The sequence below is a fragment of the Trachypithecus francoisi genome, unplaced genomic scaffold (genome assembly GCF_009764315.1).
Source record: "Trachypithecus francoisi isolate TF-2019V2 unplaced genomic scaffold, Tfra_2.0 Lachesis_group11, whole genome shotgun sequence".
In the NCBI taxonomy this organism is placed as follows: Eukaryota; Metazoa; Chordata; class Mammalia; order Primates; family Cercopithecidae; genus Trachypithecus; species Trachypithecus francoisi.
Window position 1 is genome coordinate 83,283,316 of NW_022681456.1, and position 17,781 is coordinate 83,301,096.

At 46.9% G+C, this 17,781-nt stretch overlaps 1 protein-coding gene across 15 annotated transcripts in view; it reads right to left on the reverse strand.

The window, feature by feature from the left end:
* LETMD1 (LETM1 domain containing 1) overlaps positions 1 to 11,546 on the reverse strand; it is a 23,157-nt gene extending 11,611 nt beyond the window's left edge. For 2 of the 15 annotated variants that reach the window (XM_033222064.1, XM_033222063.1), the window contains exons 1-8: positions 11,304 to 11,473; positions 10,600 to 10,751; positions 7,272 to 7,387; positions 5,635 to 5,717; positions 3,145 to 3,331; positions 2,920 to 3,021; positions 2,663 to 2,815; positions 407 to 503 (exon numbers count right to left, since the gene is read on the reverse strand). In XM_033222064.1, coding sequence (XP_033077955.1) covers positions 407 to 503; positions 2,663 to 2,815; positions 2,920 to 3,021; positions 3,145 to 3,331; positions 5,635 to 5,717; positions 7,272 to 7,387; positions 10,600 to 10,751; positions 11,304 to 11,425 — 1,012 coding nt within the window. In that variant the 5' untranslated portion in view covers positions 11,426 to 11,473. Of the gene's footprint in view, positions 1 to 406; positions 504 to 2,662; positions 2,816 to 2,919; positions 3,022 to 3,144; positions 3,332 to 5,634; positions 5,718 to 7,271; positions 7,388 to 10,599; positions 10,752 to 11,263 lie in introns of all 15 variants that reach the window. The other 13 variants (XM_033222073.1, XM_033222067.1, XM_033222068.1 and 10 more) reach the window with 13 other exon arrangements.
* Between the last annotated feature and the right edge of the window lie 6,235 nt (positions 11,547 to 17,781).

Genomic DNA, 17,781 nt, shown 5'->3' on the forward strand with positions numbered 1-17,781 from the left:
ATGCATGCCTGTAATCCCAGCTACTCGGGAGGTTGAGACAGGAGAATCACTTGAACCCAGGAGGCAGAGGTTACAGTGAGCTGAGATCGCACCATTGCATTCCAGCCTGGGCAACAAGAGTAAAACTCTGTCTCAAAAAAAAAAGCACAGGATATCCCCCCACAAGAAAGTGCCAAGGTTGGAAAATGGATTCACACTAGCATGCATTCACTCTTATGTTCCCACATCCCCACTACTCCCTCGTCTTACGGCCTACTTCATTACCTGCCAGGCATGCAGCAGCCATGTGAGTTTGTGCCCTTTCAATCAGTATGTCTCACAGTACTCCATAATTAACTTCAAAATGACCTCAAAATTATAAAAGTGGCTTAGATTTTACTGGTATAACCACAGAAATGTGTTTTACCTTTCAGGCTGCAGGAAATCTGTAGCCATTCTCCCAGCCAAGTTCGACACCTATCTTCACCAATATGTGTAGAATTCAGGCCACGGAGATAACAAGCCTATACCGCTCAGAAGAGAAATGGTCCTTAATAATCAGAGTGATTATGCCAAGGAAATGGAAATCCACAAACAATCCTAAATCTCCTTTAAATAAGTTACAATCTCACCGGGCACGGTGGCTCATGCCTGTAATCCCGGCACTTTGGGAGGCCGAGGTAGGCAGATCACAAGGTCAGGAGCTTGAGACCAGCCTGGCCAATATGGTGAAACCCCGTCTCTACTAAAAAATACAAAAATTGGCCAGGCGCGGTGGCTCAAGCCTGTAATCCCAGCACTCTGGGAGGCCGAGACGGGCGGATCACGAGGTCAGGAGATCGAGACCATCCTGGCTAACACGGTGAAACCCCGTCTCTACTAAAAATACAAAAAATTAGCCGGGTGAGGTGGCGGGCGCCTGTAGTCCCAGCTACTCAGGAGGCTGAGGCAGGAGAATGGCGTGAACCCGGGAGGCGGAGGTTGCAGTGAGCTGAGATCCAGCCACTGCACTCCAGCCTGGGCGACAGAACAAGACTCCGTCTCAAAAAAAAAAAAAAAAAAAAAAAAAAAATACAAAAATTAGCCAGGCGTGGTGGTGCGCACCTATAGTCCCAGCTACTTGGGAGGCTGAGGCAGGAGAATCACTGCAACCTGGGAGGCGGAGGCTGCAGTGAGCCAAGATCATGCGATTGCACTCCAGCCTGGGCAACAGAGCGAGACTCTGTCTCAAAAAAAAAAAAAAAAAAAAAAGTTACAATCTTATTCCCACAAGAAGCCTTTCCTCATGGCAATTTGAAAACTAGTGATGGACAAGATGACAAGCAAAGAGTCCTATATAATCTAAAATAGTAGGTCTAAACTGCAGTATCCTTGCTTTCCGAAGTGCTAGAAGAAATACAAACCAAAATTACTGTGGGCAACTCCTTCCCCCTAGCTAAGTTTATTGAGAAAAAAGACACAGAAATGAGATAAGAAGCTGGGTGCAGTGCCTCATGCCTGTAATCCCAACACTTTGAATGGCTAAGGCAGGAGGATCACTTGAGCCCAGGAGTTCAAGACCAGCCTGGGCAACACAGTGAGACCCTGTCTCTACAAAAATAAAAAATAATTTTATTTTTTTGGGGGGTTTTTTTTGAGACAGAGTCTTACTCTGTCACCCAGTGCGATCTTGGCTCACTGCAATCCACCTCCTGGGTTCAAACAATTCTCATGTCTCAGCCTCCCAAGTAGCTGGGATTACAGGCATGTGCCACCACTCCTGACTAATTAAAAAGTAATTTTTAAAAAGGTCGGGCACAGTGGTTCACGGCTGTATTCCCAGCACTTTGGGAGGCCAAGATGGGAGGATTGCTTGAGGCTAGGAGTTCAAGACCAGCTTGGTCAACATAGTGAGACCCCATCTCTACTGAAAAATAAATAAACAGGTTGGGTGCAGTAGCTCGTATCTGTAGTCTCAGCACTTTGGGTGGATGGATCACTTGAGGCCAGGGGTTTAAGACCAGTCTGGCAAACATGGTGAAACCATCTCTACTAAAAATACAAAAAAATTGCTGGGTGTGGTGGCACACACCTGTAATCCAGCTACTTCGGAGGCTGAAGTGGGAGGATCACTTGAACCGGGAGGCAGAGGTTGCAGTGGGCCAAGACTGTGCCACTGTACTCTATTTAGCCTGGACAACAGAATGAGACCTTGTCTCAAAATAAATAAATAAATAAATAAATAAAAATAAATCACAAATAGATAAATGAAGTGAGAGAATAAGAAGTTGGGTTCCGGCCAGGTGCGGTGGCTCAAGCCTGTAATCCCAGCACTTTGGGAGGCCGAGACGGGCAGATCACGAGGTCAGGAGATCGAGACCATCCTGGCTAACACTGTGAAACCCCGTCTCTACTAAAATACAAAAAACTAGCCGGGCGAGGTAGTGGGCGCCTGTAGTCCCAGCTACTCGGGAGGCTGAGGCAGGAGAATGGCATGAACCCGGGAGGCGGAGCTTGCAGTGAGCTGAGATCCGGCCACTGCACTCCAGCCCGGGTGACAGAGCAAGACTCTGTCTCAAAAAAAAAAAAAAGAAGTTGGGTTCCACGTAACAAACAAGACAAGGAGCCCCTGTAAATCTCTGGCCTGCCGTAGGCTCGAAAGCACACCAAGGGTTGAGGGTTGATGTTGCAATCAAGCTCTTACCGATTTTACTTCCTGAGCAGTCAGCTGGCCAATCCCCAGCTTTGCCAAAGCCTTGTCCAGTTGGTGAATCACAGTTGTACGAGTCTTCAAACGATGTCTCAACAAGGGAGGAGGCAGGTAAGATGTGAGAAGCATGGCCCGGCTCAAGGCTTTCTGTAACACAACCACATAGGAGGGGAAAGGCAAATAGTATGAGCTCAAGCAAACATCTGAAACATGGTGATGCTATGGAAAAGAGAAGCCCTCAAAGTGCTCACCACGTGCAAAGCCTGGAGTTGGTTCACGCCCAGAGGATGGTTAGAGAAACACTCTCTCAAAGCCAAGATATCATGTATTGCTGGGTGGGTACCACGCTGTATCTTGGAAGAGGTAAGAGATTGGTAGATGTTAGGAAAGTCCTAACTACCCCTCTCACCTAGTTTTAGTGCACACTGAATCTAACAAGATTCCACATTTGTAGGAAGGGTTAACTGCAGGAATACCTTGGTGCACAGATCTGTCAGATGCCACCGGAGTCCTGCATCAGAAATGAGAGGGATGACCTTTTCTAAATAACTAATAATTTCTGGGTGGGATTGCTTCCGGAAAGCATGATAGATATCTAAGAAATCAGTTTGTTGTTTTGGGGTCCAGAAATGCCTGATCAGTAGTTGCCTGGGAAACAGGTACCTGAAAGGAGAAAGAATCACAAACTCACTTGCTGAAACTGGCTTCTTTCAGAGGAAGCCAAAGAAAGCATTTGGTAGACATGAATACTAGGAAGAAGAGATGAAGACATTCTTTCCCTACCTCAGTGTTCTTTTTCTTTTTTAATTTTTTTTTTTTTAAAGACAGGGTCCCCTGTCACCCAGGCTAGAGTGCAGTGGCATGATCACAGCTCACTGCAGACTCAACCTCCTAGGCTCAAGCAATCGTCCCACCACAGCCTACTGAGTAGCTGGGACCACAGGCACAGGCCACCATGCCCGGCTAAGTTTCTAATTTTTCTGCAGAGATGAGGTCTTGCTATATTGCCCAGGGTGGTCTCGAACTCCTAGCCTCAAGCAATCTTCCTGCCTCAGTCTCCCAAAATGCCGGGATTACTGGTGAGAGCCACCACAGTCAGTTCTTTTCTTAAGTGATTCTCAGACCAAAGTTTATAAGATACAATGAAGCACAATTTCAAGCAACATTACTGAAATGTGATGTGAAAGGAAGGACTAGCAGAATAGCCTGCCATGCAGCAATCAGACATAATGACTCCTTTTGAACTAACACATGTGAAGAGCATACTTTGGACAGAGTTGCAGACTGACCTGGACACTATATGTGATGTTGACAATCTAACTATAGCACAGTCCTTATGTGGACACAGTATGTAAAAGGCAATCGATCTGTTGTTGTTGTTTTGAGACAGAGTCTTGCTCTGTCACCCAAGCTGGACTGCAGTGGTGCAATCTCGGCTCACTGCAACCTCTGCCTCCTGGGTTCAAGCGATTCTACTGCCTCAGCCTCCCGAGTAGCTGGGATTACAAGCGTGTGCCACCACGCCCAGCTAATATTTTGTATTTTGTATTTTTAGTAGAGATGGGGTTTCACTGTGTTAGCCAGGAAGGTCTCAATCTCCTGACCTAATTATCTGCTCGCCTCAGCCTCCCAAAGTACTGGGATTACAGGCGTGCACTTGGCCACGATTTGTTTTTTAATTCATTTATCTACATGTTTGGTGGTTTTAAAACATGACCTCAATTTCTCTGGCACTCATCTTATGGAGAGCTGAGGTCTACATCCTCCCCTTTTTTCATTCTAGGTGACTGATTCAATCAATAGGACAGAGCAGCAGTGAGTCTATGTGACCTTCAAGACAAGGTTATAAAGTCATATAGATTCTTACTGACTAGCACCCCTCACTCTTGGAGCCCTGAGCTCCCAAGTTAGAAGTCCCACTATGCTGAGACTGTCATACTGAAGAAGCCACATCTGGGCACTCTGGCTGACAGTTCAACCAGAACTGGCTAACACAGCCATCCCTGCCAGGGCACCAGACATAAGAGTGATCTTGGCCGGGCGCGGTGGCTCAAGCCTGTAATCCCAGCACTTTGGGAGGCCGAGACGGGCGGATCACGAGGTCAGGAGATCGAGACCATCCTGGCTAACACGGTGAAACCCCGTCTCTACTAAAAAATACAAAAAAAACTAGCCGGGCGAGGTGGCGGGCGCCTGTAGTCCCAGATACTCGGGAGGCTGAGGCAGGAGAATGGCGTAAACCCGGGAGGCGGAGCTTGCAGTGAGCTGAGATCCGGCCACTGCACTCCAGCCCAGGCGACAGAGCGAGACTCCGTCTCAAAAAAAAAAAAAAAAAAAAAAAAGAGTGATCTTGCACCTTCCAGACTAGTCCATTCAGCAGCTAATATCACTAAGGGACCTCTGTCAACCCTACATAGAAGAGAGAAATCAACCGCCCACCTGAGCACTGCCCTAATTCTGGACCTACAAAATCATGAAAATGATTTATACTATTGTTTTATGCTATTAAGCTTTGAGGTTATTTGTTATACAGCAATAGATAATGAATGACATGCAAGATCACAGTTTAGAAATGTCATTTTTGGATATGAAGTAATAAAAATATGTTATCAGAATACAAAATATACTTTTTTTCCTAAAGAAATTAGTCTAAAAGTGCTCTCTCTCGGGGATTGAGTTGTTGCCTCTAGGGATGATGGAGAAGGTCACTATCTTATTTCACATGACTCAGGGCAGCTAAGAGATAGGGAGAGTCTAGGCCACCTACACTTCTAGATGTGATGTGTTCCAGTAACCAAGGTCTTTCTAAGTGGCTTTTATGAACCTTGGAATAATGAGAAGATTGGAGCAGAAGTTTGATAACCTCTACCTAGCTTCTGTAATGAAAAGTTCTGTTTAAAGTAATTATTAATTTTTAAAAATTGATACATCTTCAAGATGTTGGGGAGATGGAAGTCTGTACTCACATTAGCAAGAAGACCAGGTAGTTGGCAAAAGGTGGAATGGAAATAATACCTAGGAAAAGACACTTGGTGACGTCTTGGCGGAACTAAGCAGAAATAAACACAGATGCAGTTTTAACCCAAATAAGTTGTTAATACAATAGACAATCCCTCCACCCCACTGTACAGTAAACTTCTATTACAGCCCAGAAAAAGGACCAAATTTATTTCTTTTTCTTTTTGAGATGGAGTCTTGCTCTGTCACCCAGGCTGGAGGGCAGTGGTGTGATCCCAGCTCACTGCAACCTCTGCCTCCTGGGTTCAAGTGATCCTCCTGTCTCAGTCAGCTGAGTAGCTGGGATTATAGGCATGAGCACCACTCCAGGCTAACTTTTGTATTTTTAGTCGAGACAGCATTTCACCACGTTGGACAAGCTGGTATCAATCTCCTGACCTCCAGCAATCTGTCCGCCTTGGCCTCCCAAAGTGCTAGGATGACAGGCACGAGTCACTGCATGTGGTCCCCAACTTTATTTCTATTTACTTCTGGATAGTTAGTTCCTTGAGGACAAAACCTCTGACTTATCTATGTTTGTATCCCAAATAATGTCTAGTACAGAGCCTGACATTATACCAAATCCTTCAGTGAACTCTTCCTGATCTGCGGAATGGGTCCTAGATTTTTACTCTCAGCTTCAAAATGACCCATCAAGTCACTACCAAATACTGCTTTCATGCTGCCCTTTGGATCCTTGCAGACCTTTTTTTTTTTTTTTTTTTTGAGATGGAGTTTTGCTCTTATCACCCAGGCTGGATTACAATGGCACGATCTTTGCTCACTGCAACCTCCGCCTCCCAGGTTCAAGCAATTCTTCTGCCTCAGCCTCCTGAGTAGCTGGGCCTACAGACGCCCGCCACCATGCCCAGCTAATTTTTGTATTTTTAGTAGAGACGGGGTTTCACCATGTTGGCCAGGCTGGTCTCAAACTCCTGACCTCAGGTGATCTGCCCACCTCAGTCTCTCAAAATGCTGTGATTACAGGCATGAGCCACCGTGCCTGACTGCCCTTGAGGACTTTTGTTTTTTTTGAGACAGAGTCTTGCCCTGTCGCCCAGGCTGGAGTGCAATGGCGTGATCTTGGCTCACTGCAATCTCCACCTTCAAGGTTCAAACAATTCTCCTGCCTCAGCCTCCCGAGTAGCTGGGATTACAGGTGCCCGCCACCACACCCAGCTAATTTTTGTACTTTTAGTAGAGACAGGGTTTCACCATGTTGGCCAGGCTGGTCTTGAACTCCCGACCTCGTGATCTGCCCGCCTCAGCCTCCCAAAGTGCTGGGATTACAGGCGTTAGCCACCACACCTGGCCCCCTTGCAGACTTTTATATGTTCAGAAACTAATTAGATTTTAGTGTGTACAACTTTCATTCAGAAAGTGTGCCAGAAATTCTGTGGAGCTCTTGCTATGGAGGGCTACAACTCTGGATGAACCCAATTCTTACAAATGATCTGATACCTCATTCAGTTCAGTATTTTGTTCTCATGGCAAAGGATAAAAGCTTGATCAGTGGTGAACAACAAATGAAAGAAAAAACCTTGAGATCTTGATTAAATATAATTACCTCACCATGAACTTCTGGGTATCTGCCCCTGGCCCATACCTGTCTCAAATGCTCCATCTCCCGGTATGGAAGTTGATGAAACTTTATATTGTGCTTCCACATATTTGTCTTTATTCTTCTAGCCTTTTTGGCATCAGCCCATAACATCTGCAATCCTGCCTCATTAAAGTAGAGGACAGAGTGTGATGTTATCCCAGTTTAAATCTTAACCACAGCTTCCTAGCCCATGTTCAATCACATGCAAACACTCTCGCCCCTCCCCAACAATACTCAAAGCTTTAAACTAGGTAACTTGAAACTCTTGAGGTCAACCCGAATCTCTTTTCTCAACCTTTTCTCCCCTAGCACATCGCCTCTCTTCTAGCTAAGTTTGGCTTCTATAATCTGCTATGGGATGGTCTCCCTCTTCTGTTTCATTGGTCACTCCTTTTGAAAAATCAAGCTCCCTAACTTCAAAAGGTCTTGCTAAATTAACCCTACGTATTCCCCAGCCACCTTTCTGGAACTTTTTTTTTTCTTTTTTTTTTGAGATGGAATCTCACTCTGTTGCCCAGGCTGGAGTGCAGTGATGCGATTTTGGCTCACTGCAACCTCCACCTCCCAGGTTTATGCAATTCTCCTGCCTCAGCTTCCCAAGTAGTTGGGATTACAGGTGTGTGCCACCACGCCTGGCTAATTTTTGCATTTTTAGTAGAGATGGGGTTTCACCATGTGGACAGGCTGGTCTCGAACTCCTGACCTCAAGTGATCCACCCACCTTGGCCTCCCAAAGTGCAGGGATTACAGATGTGAGTCACTGCGCCCGGCCTGGAACACCTTTTTTTTTTTTTTTTGAGATGGAGTCTTGCTCTGTCACCCAGGCTGGAGTACAGTGGTGCAATCTCGGCTCACTGCAACCTCCACCTCCTGAGTTCAAGCAATTCTCCTGCCTCAGTCTCCCGAGTAGCAGGGATTATAGGTGCCTGTCACCATACCTGGCTAATTTTTGTATTTTTAGTAGAGACAGGGTTTCACCATGTTGGCCAGGATGGTCTCAAATTCCTGACCTCATGATCTGCCTGCCTTGGCCTCCCAAAGTGCTGGGATTACAGGCGTGAGCCACCGTGCCCGGCCTGGAACACTTTTAAAAGTAGTTTAGTTCAATATATTTTTATGATTACATTTTAAATCTTCATTCTATGAAAATTCTTGCATCGATTTTTTTTTTCTTTGAGACGAAGTTTCGCTCTTGTTGCCCAGGCTGGAGTGCAATGGCACGATCTCGGTTCACGGCAACCTCTGCCTCCCAGGTTCAAGCAATTCTCCTGCCTCAGCCTCCCTAGTAGCTGGGATTACAGGCATGTGCCACCACGCCCGGCTAATTTTTTGTATTTTTAGTAGAGACAGGGTTTCTCCACGTTGGTCAGGCTGGTCTCAAACTCCCGACCTCAGGTGATCTGCCCACCTCGGCCTCCCAACGTGCTGGGATTACAGGCATGAGCCACCGCGCCCGGCCTCTTGCATCTATTTTTTAAAAGCTTTCATATTTATCAATGATTTACATGTCATTATATGATGTAGCGATTGTCCTCAAAATAATACATAAGGCAAGTATATAAACGAAGATTAGCAGCCATGAGTTATGATAATGAAGTGAGGTGAATACATGGAAGTTCGTTACACTATTCTCTCTACCTTTGTGTATGTTTAAAAATTTCCATAATAGTTGGCCGGGCGCGGTGGCTCACGCCTGTAATCCCAGCACTTCAGGAGGCCAAGACAGGCGGATCACGCAGTCAGGAGTTTGAGACCAGCCTGGCCAATATGATGAAACCCCGTCTCTACTAAAAATACAAAAATTAGCCAGGTGTGGTGGCAGCTGCCTGTATTCCCAGCTACTTGGGAGGCTGAGGCAGGAGAATTGCTTGAACCTAGGAGGCAAGGTTGCAGTGAACCGAGATCGTGCCATTGCACTCCAGCCTGGGTGACAGGGTGAGACTCTCAAAAATAATAATAATAATAATAAAAGGTTTAAAAACAAACACAAATGCTTTCATCCCTTTTTCTCATTTGATCCTATTCATCTACACAAGAACAGAAAAAGCAGCCAATTTTATCTCTACTTTACAGATTAAGGATAAGTAATTTTTCAAGTCCATGAAGCTAGTAGTAATTATGATAATGTTCAGATTTGGCAATGTAGTTTATTATAGTGTTATGATAAAAGCATAGAGCATACTATAGGTTTGGTGCAAAAGCAATTGTGGTTTTTGCCACTGAAAGACAAAAGCCTCGATTATTTTGCACCAACCTATAATATTGATACCTAACATTTAGATGAAAATAACCTAACATTTATTTGGCACTTACTAGGGATCAGGACCTGTTCTACATACTTTACATGTATCAATTTTTAAAATCATCACGCCGGGCGCGGTGGCTCACGCCTGTAATCCCAGCACTTTGGGAGGCCGAGGCGGGCGGATCACAAGGTCAGGAGATCGAGACCACAGTGAAACCCCGTCTCTACTAAAAATACAAAAAATTAGCCGGGCGCGGTGGCGGGCGCCTATAGTCCCAGCTACTCAGGAGGCTGAGGCAGGAGAATGGCGTGAACCCAGGAGGCGGAGCTTGCAGTGAGCTGAGATCCGGCCACTGTACTCCAGCCTGGGCGGCAGAGCGAGACTCCGTCTCAAAAAAATAAATAAATAAATAAATAAAAAAATAAAAAAATAAAAAATAAAATCATCACAACCATGTGATAAATAGGTAGGTTCCATGACTCCCATTTTACACATAAGAAAACCGAGGAGAGATTAATCAATTAGTCCAATTACACAGTGATGAACGGGGATTTCAATCAGGCAATCTGGCTCCAGAGTCGACACTTGACACGATACATATCATCTCCTAGTAACTAAGGATCTCTGATTTGAACCAAAACATTTAGAAACCAAGTATTATGAAGTGCTACTGCCACTACAACATACTACCTAATATAGATTCGTAACAAGGGTTAGACCTCATTTTCCTATGGGTAAGTCAACTGATAAATCACAGAGCAGGTCTGTACAGCCACAGATCCCTGCCCTGTGCAGGACAAAATTTTTTTACTATAGCCAGGTGTGTGGTTAAGAAAGTACGAGAACATACCTATATTCTCCCTCCCTCATGTTGCTGTCATAAGTTGTTTCTCACAACATCTTTCTAGAAACATTTTCAAGAAGTGCTAATTTATAAGAATTAGCTTAAGGCACCGTCATTTATGAAATATAAGATATCTCGGCTCACATCCCCATAGCAGAACCTGCAAATGATCTTATTTATGCTAACTCTTTGACCCTGCCCAAGAGCTGATTTAGGAATTTCTATGTAGTTTCGTTTTTACCTTTCATGAAGATTGTGTACAGGACATAGAAGCGGGGGAAATGACGACCCAAGAAACGATGGTATTTCCCATTAATCGCTTTTGTCTTGGTTACCACGTAAGACATCAAGTTCTTCACATCTGCCTTTGGAGAAAGGTGAAGCTTTGAAGACCTACAAGGAAGATCAAAGAGACTATCTGGGAACCAGTCCTAGAAGCTCCCTCACGCCTTGAGTCCCTAATGTAAAGCAGGAGTCTCGGAGAATGTATCCCAAGCTTGACACTTCTGAAATCCAAGGAAGGTCTTGGGGTCAAGAAGAGATAGGCATTCAGACTGTGACACACAAATCAGGCAAAGGCCAGGCAGGAAAGGAACTCAGGGCATGACTCTGGAGAGAATGCAATGCCTGTGGGACAATTTGAACTGCAGGCTAAATCAGAGAGAGGTGGAATCAAGATAGTAGCGGTAAAACCTGAGCCGAAAAAATGAGGCTGAAAGATGAGCTCAGAACACGCGAGGAGAGCAGACAATATGGGGCACTGAGAGTAGAGGGTCAGGAAGCCAGGTCACTAGTGGGGGTTGGAGTTTGAATCCTGAGCAGAAGAATAAAAATTCCAGGGCCAAGGCGTGGAACTCTGAGAATTGAGAGACAGAATGCAAGCAAGGTTGAGACACTGAAAGAACCTGAACGTCAAAAATGCTTTCCTTGCTACAGGACCCTCACCGAGGGGCCCCCCAAGCCAGGCCAGAGCGACCAAGTTGCAGCCTCCGGGTGAAAAAATGTCCAGGGGTGACTACCGAGCCCCACACAGCCGACCGAGCCCAGCACACCCTGGAGAGCGCCATCTTCACAGCAAGAGAGGCGAGAGAGAAGAGGTTGTCTTTGGGTCAAAGTTAACTTGTACGCCGCGTTCGTTCAAAGACGCATGCGTCTTTTCTGAGCGCTGATTGGTAGCCATAGCCTGCTTGGCTCCAGCACAAGCCAGGAAAGGGAAGTACTCAGAGACTAAGTGCGGAAGGAGGGTCAGGATTGGACACAGCAGTACTTCCCGGTTTAAAGGCGCCGGAAACAGGGTGTCCCAGAGGGAGAGAGTTCTTATGCCACTGGTGTGGGTTTGCGATGCGGAGGATACGGAGGATACCCTCTCCTTGAAGGGCCCAGTGACCCTCCACGATTCCCTAGGGTCTCAGGGCTTCCCAGCGCCGCCCTTGTCTTCTGCCTAGACCCGGGGCGTCTGTGCCTCGACTGTTAGGTACCAGATTTCAGTTTCCCAGTGCCTAGGCCATGGCGCCTCCTGGTGGCGTGGATGACCCGCGGCACGCTCTAATGGTGGCGGCGTGGATAGGCCGGAACTGTCCACTTTCCAGTCACAGTCTGGTGGCGAAGGTTGGAGGCCTGGGAGCGGCCCCTGTGCGGACTAAGTACACTTTTTCCTTTATTTGTCGTTTCCAGAACTGTTTGTGGGAAAATGGTTTTCGTTAAGCACCTACCGAAGACCAAGCTCTGTCTCAACTTAAATGTTACTTTTCTCAGAGGATTTCTGTGATCACCCAATCTGACATAGTGCCGGCAAAAAGGACACGTTTCACACTTATTCTCATGTTACTCTTTTTTGTTTCGTTTTGTGTTTTTGAGACGGAGTTTTGCTCTATTGCCCAGGCTGGAGTGCAGTGGCGCGATCTCGGCTCACTGCAGCCTCCGCCTCCCGGGTTGAAGCGATTCTCCCACCTCAGCCTCCCGTGTATCTGGGATTACAGGCGCGTGGCACCACGCATGGCTAATTTTTGTATTTCTAGTAGAGACGGGGGTCTTACTATTTTGATCAGGCTGGGCTTGAACTCCTGGCCTCAAGTGATCCGCCAACCTTGGCTTCCCAAAGTACTGGGATTACAGGCGTGAGCCACTGCACCCGGCCTTGTATTTTCTTTATAGCATCTATCACTTACAGTGTTTATATATTTGTGTCCTTGTTTGACAGCTCCCTGAACTAGAATGAGGATATCGTCTCTGCCTTGTTCCTTGCTGCACCTCCAACACTAGGTGCCATACATAGCACATAGTAGGTGCTCAGTAAATATGTTTGACTAAATTAATACTTGAAACTAGGAAGGATTCCCAGAAGTGGTACGTAACTGCCTCCAAGAGTTAACAGTCCTCCTGGATATATATGAATATTTATTTTTATGGAAGGTGGTAGAGCATCCCATGTGGGTTCCCTGGTTATAGGTTCAATCTTGGCATTGACATTTGTTTTAGTGAATGTTACCTTGGATATGTCACTTTGGCTCTGAGTTTATTTCCCTTATAATAGTACCTATTTTGTAAGACTTCTGTGAGGATCCAAAGATAATGCAGCTGTGAAAGCTCCCACATATGTATACTGCTTTATGGGTCACAGAGCTTTATATTAGCACAGGTTATTAATGACTGTACCACTTGTGCAGTCAGAGGAAAAGTTTTAAAAGATGGCCCTGAATCTTCACAAGTGTTGGGTAGATGGGGTGGACGGGATAGAAAGTTGACTATCTTTCTATCTGTTACAGCCGTGGCTCACGCCTGCAATCCCAGCACTTTGGGAGGCCGAAGCTGGTGGATCACCCGAGGTCAGGAGTTCAAGACCAGCCTGGGCAACATGGTGAAACCTCGTCTCTACTAAGAATACAAAAATTAGCCGGGTGTGGTGGTGGGCGCCTGTAATCCCAGCTACTCGGGAGGCTGAGGCAGGAGAATCGCTTTAACCTGGGAGGCGGAGGTTGAGGTGAGCCAAGATCATACCACTCTACTCCAGCCTGGGCAACAGAGTGAGACTGTCCCCCCCAAAAAAAGTTAACTAATTAACTAGGACATAGTCTCCATATTCAGGTAGTGTTTTTTTTGTTTGTTTGTTTTGAAACAGAGTCTCACTCTGTCGCCCAGGCTCGAGTACAGAGTCTCAGTTTCAGCTCACTGCAACCTCCATCTCCCGGATTCAAGTGGTTCTTCTGCCTCAGCCTCCCAAGTAGCTGGGTTTACAGGCACCCGCCACCATGCCCAGACAACTTTTGTATTTTTTTTTTTCTGAGATAGAGTCTTGCTCTCCAGCCCAGGCTGAAGTGCAGTGGCGTGATCTTGGCTCACTGCAACCTCCACCTCCCGGGTTCACGCCATTCTCCTGCCTCAGTCTCTGGAGTAGCTGGGACTACAGGTGCCTGCCACCATGCCTGGCTAATTTTTTGTATTTTTAGTAGAAATGGGGTTTCACCATGTTAGCCAGGATGGTCTTGATCTCCTGACCTTGTGATCCGCCTGCCTCGGCCTCCCAAAGTGCTAGGATTACAGGTGTGAGCCACCACGTCCAGCCCAATTTTTGTATTCTTAGTAGAGACGGGGTTTCACTATGTTGGCCAGGCTGGTCTCAAACTCCTGACCTCAGGTGATCTGCCCACCTCAGCCTCGCAAAGTGCTGGAATTGCAGGTGTGAGCCACCGTGCCCAGCCATCTTCAGGTAGCTACTGAGTCATGTCAACTACTCAAGAATGTTCAGCTCTAAAATTCTGAAACTGTCTTGGAAAGAAAGAGACAAAATCAGAGTTTTGTGGATAAAATAGGAAAGAACTGTGTCTGAAAGGATGGAGTAGAGGGGAGGGCATTTCATGCAATGAAAGAATGTGGCAGGAACACAGGTCATTCCTCTAACTAACTAACTTCCTTCCTTCCCTCCCTCCCTCCCTCCCTCCCTCCCTTCCTTCTTCCTCCCTCCCTTCCTTCTTCCTCCCTCCCTCCCTGTCTTTTTCTTTCTTTCTTTCCTTTCTTCTTTCTCAGGGTCTTGCTGTGTCGCCCAGACTGGAGTACAGTGGCCCCATCATGGCTCACTGCAGCCTTGATCTCCTGGGCTCAGGTGGCCCTCTCAACTCAGCCTCCCAAGGAGCTGGGATTACAGGCGCATGCCACCACGCCCAGCTAATTTTTGTATTTTTAGTAGAGATAGAGATTTGCCATGTTAGCCAGGCTGATCTTGAACTCCTGGACTCAAGCAATTCACCTGCCTTGATCTCCTAAAGTGCTGGGATTACAGACATGAGCCACTGCACCCAGCCCTTTCCTGAGATGTTTATTTAATGTTTAGTCCTCTTCCCCCTTTGTCCCTGTACACACACGTGCACACACATGTGCACACACACACACACACATGCGTCTTGTTGGCTCTACCTTCTAGCTGTTCTTCAATCAGCCAGCTTCCTTCTGTCTTCCCTGCCGCCACCCTAGGCTAAGCTGCAAGCCTGTGGTCCCGACTTCTACAGCAGCCTCTTTACTGGTTTCCCTGCCATGTGTTTTGTCTTCCCTCCAATCAGTTCTCCATGTTGTATGTAGCCAGAGAGAGCTTTTAAAATTGCAAATATAGGCCGGGCGCGGTGGCTCAAGCCTGTAATCCCAGCACTTTGGGAGGCCAAGACGGGCGGATCACGAGGTCAGGAGATCGAGACCATCCTGGCTAATACGGTGAAACCCTGTCTCTACTTAAAAATACAAAAAACTAGCCGGGCGACGAGGCGGGCGCCTGTAGTCCCAGCTACTCGGGAGGCTGAGGCAGGAGAATGGCGTAAACCCGGGAGGCGGAGCTTGCAGTGAGCTGAGATCCGGCCACTGCACTCCAGCCTGGGTGGCAGAGCAAGACTCCGTCTCAAAAAAAAAAAAAAAATTGCAAATATAAGGTTGTCATTTCTCTTTATAAAACCTTTCAGGTGGCCAGGCGCGGTGGCTCACCCCTGTAATCCCAGCACTTTGGGCGGCCGAGGCAGGCGGATCACGAGGTCAAGAGATTGAAACCATCCTGGCCAACATCCTGAAACCCCGTCTGTACTGAAAATACAAAAATTAGCTGGGGGTGATGGCACACACCTGTAGTCCCAGCTACTCGGGAGCCTGAGGCAGGAGAATTGCTTGAATCCGGGATGCAGAGGTTGCAGTGAGCCGAGATCATGCCACTGCACTCCAACCTGCCAATGGAGCGAGACTCCGTCTCAAAAAAAAAAACCAAAAACCAAAAAACAAACCTTTCAGGTTTCTGGCTGGGTGCCCTGGCTCACACCTATAATCCCAGCACTTTGGGAGGCTGAGGCGGCCGAATCACTGGGTCAGGAGATCAAGAGTATCCTGGCCAACGTGGTGAAACCCCGTCTCTACTAAAAATACGAAAAAATTAGCCATGCGTGGCAGCACGTGCCTGTAATCCCAGCTACTCAGGAGGCTGAGGCAGGAGAATCACTTCATCCTGGGAGGAGGAAGTTGCAGTGAGCCGAGATTGCACCACCACACTCCGGCCTGGGCAACAGAGCGAGACTGTGTCTCAAAAAACAAAACAGACAACAACAACAAAAAATAAGCTGTGGGCCAGGCACGGTGGCTCACACCTGTGATCCCAGCACTTTGGGAGGCTGAGACAGGTGAATCACCTGAGGTCAGGAGTTCGAGACCAGCCTGACCAATATGATGAAACCCCATCTCTACTAAAAATACAAAACTTAGGCCGGGGGCAGTAGCCCACGCCTGTAATCCCAGCACTTTGGGAGGCCAAGGCAAGTGAATCACCTGAGGTCAGGAGTTCAAGACCAGCCTGACCAACATGGAGAAACCCCATCTCTACTAAAAATACAAAATTAGCCAGGCTTGGTGGCACATGCCTGTAATCCCAGCTACTCAGGAGGCTGAGGCAGGAGAATCGCTTGAACCCAGGAGGGGGAGGTTGTAGTGAGCTGAGATTGCGTCACTGCACTCCAGCCTGGGCAACAAGAGTGGAACTCCATCTCAAAAAGAAAAGAAAAAATTACAAAAATTAGCTGGGCACGGTGACATGCGCCTGTAATCCCAGCTACTCAGGAGGCTGAGACAGGAAAATTGCTTGAACCCAGGAGGTGGAGGTTGCAGTGAGCCGAGATCACGCCATTGCACTCCAGCCTGGGTAACAAGAGCGAAACTCCGTCTCAAAAAAAAAAAAAAAGAGAAAGAAAAACCAAGCTGTGCCACAACCACCTTGGGCACATGTCATCAGGACCTCCTGAGGCTGTGTCACAGGCATGTCCTTAACCTTGGCAAAATAAACTTTCTAAATTGAGACCTGTCTCAGATACTTTGGGTTCACATAGATGTGAGGCACTAAGCCAGACCTATCTCCACTTTACACATGAGGAAAATGAGGTTCAATAATCTGCTCAAGATTGAGTCAGAATTTGAACCCAGGCAGGCTGGGCATATGATTTAGTGCTGCACTGTATATAAACAGCTCTGTTACAGGAAACTCTTAACCCCACAGACTGAGGTTCCTGTTACTCACTTTGTAGCTAGCTATATTTATTTTTCATTGTACTTAACATGATCATAATTAATTAACTGTGTCATTATACATTTCATGGCTATCTACCCCACAGGAGTCTAAGCTCACTGTATTCCAGTCCCTGGCATACAAGGGGGGCTCATTAAATATTTATTAAATGAATATGGCCAAGCGCACTTTGGGAGGCTGAGGAGGATGAGCACTTTAGGTCAGGAGTTCAAAACCAGCCTGGGCAAGATAGTGAAACCACGTCTCTACCAAAAATACAAAAATTAGCTGGACGTGGTGGCACATGCCTGTAATTCCAGCTACTCGGGAGGCTGAGGTTGCAGTGAGCCGAGATCACACCACTGTACTCCAGACTGGGTGACAGAGGAAGAGTCCATCTCAACAAAACAAAAACCCAGAAAGGGTTAGGCACAGTGGATCATGCTGTAATACCAGCACTTTGAAAAGCCAAGGCAGGTGGATCGAGACAGCCTGGCCAATATGGTGAAACCCCATCTCTACTAAAAATACAAAAATTAGCTGGGTGAGGTGGCGGGCACCTGTAATCCCGGCTACTCGATAGGCTGAAGCAGGAGAATCGCTTTAACCCAGGAGACAGAGGTTGCAGTGAGCTGAGATCGCACCACTGCACTCCAGCCTGAGTGACAGACCCAGAATCCATTTCAATAAAACCCAAAAAACAACACGCTGGGTGCGATGGCTCATGCCTGTAATCTCAGCACTTTGGGAGGCTGAAGCGAGTTGATCACCTGAGGTCAGGAGTTCGGGACCAGCCTGACCAACATGGAGAAACCCCCGTCTCTACTAAAAATACAAAATTAGCCAGGTGTGGTGGTGCATGCCTGTAATCCCAGCTACTTGGGAGGCTGAGGCAGGAGAATC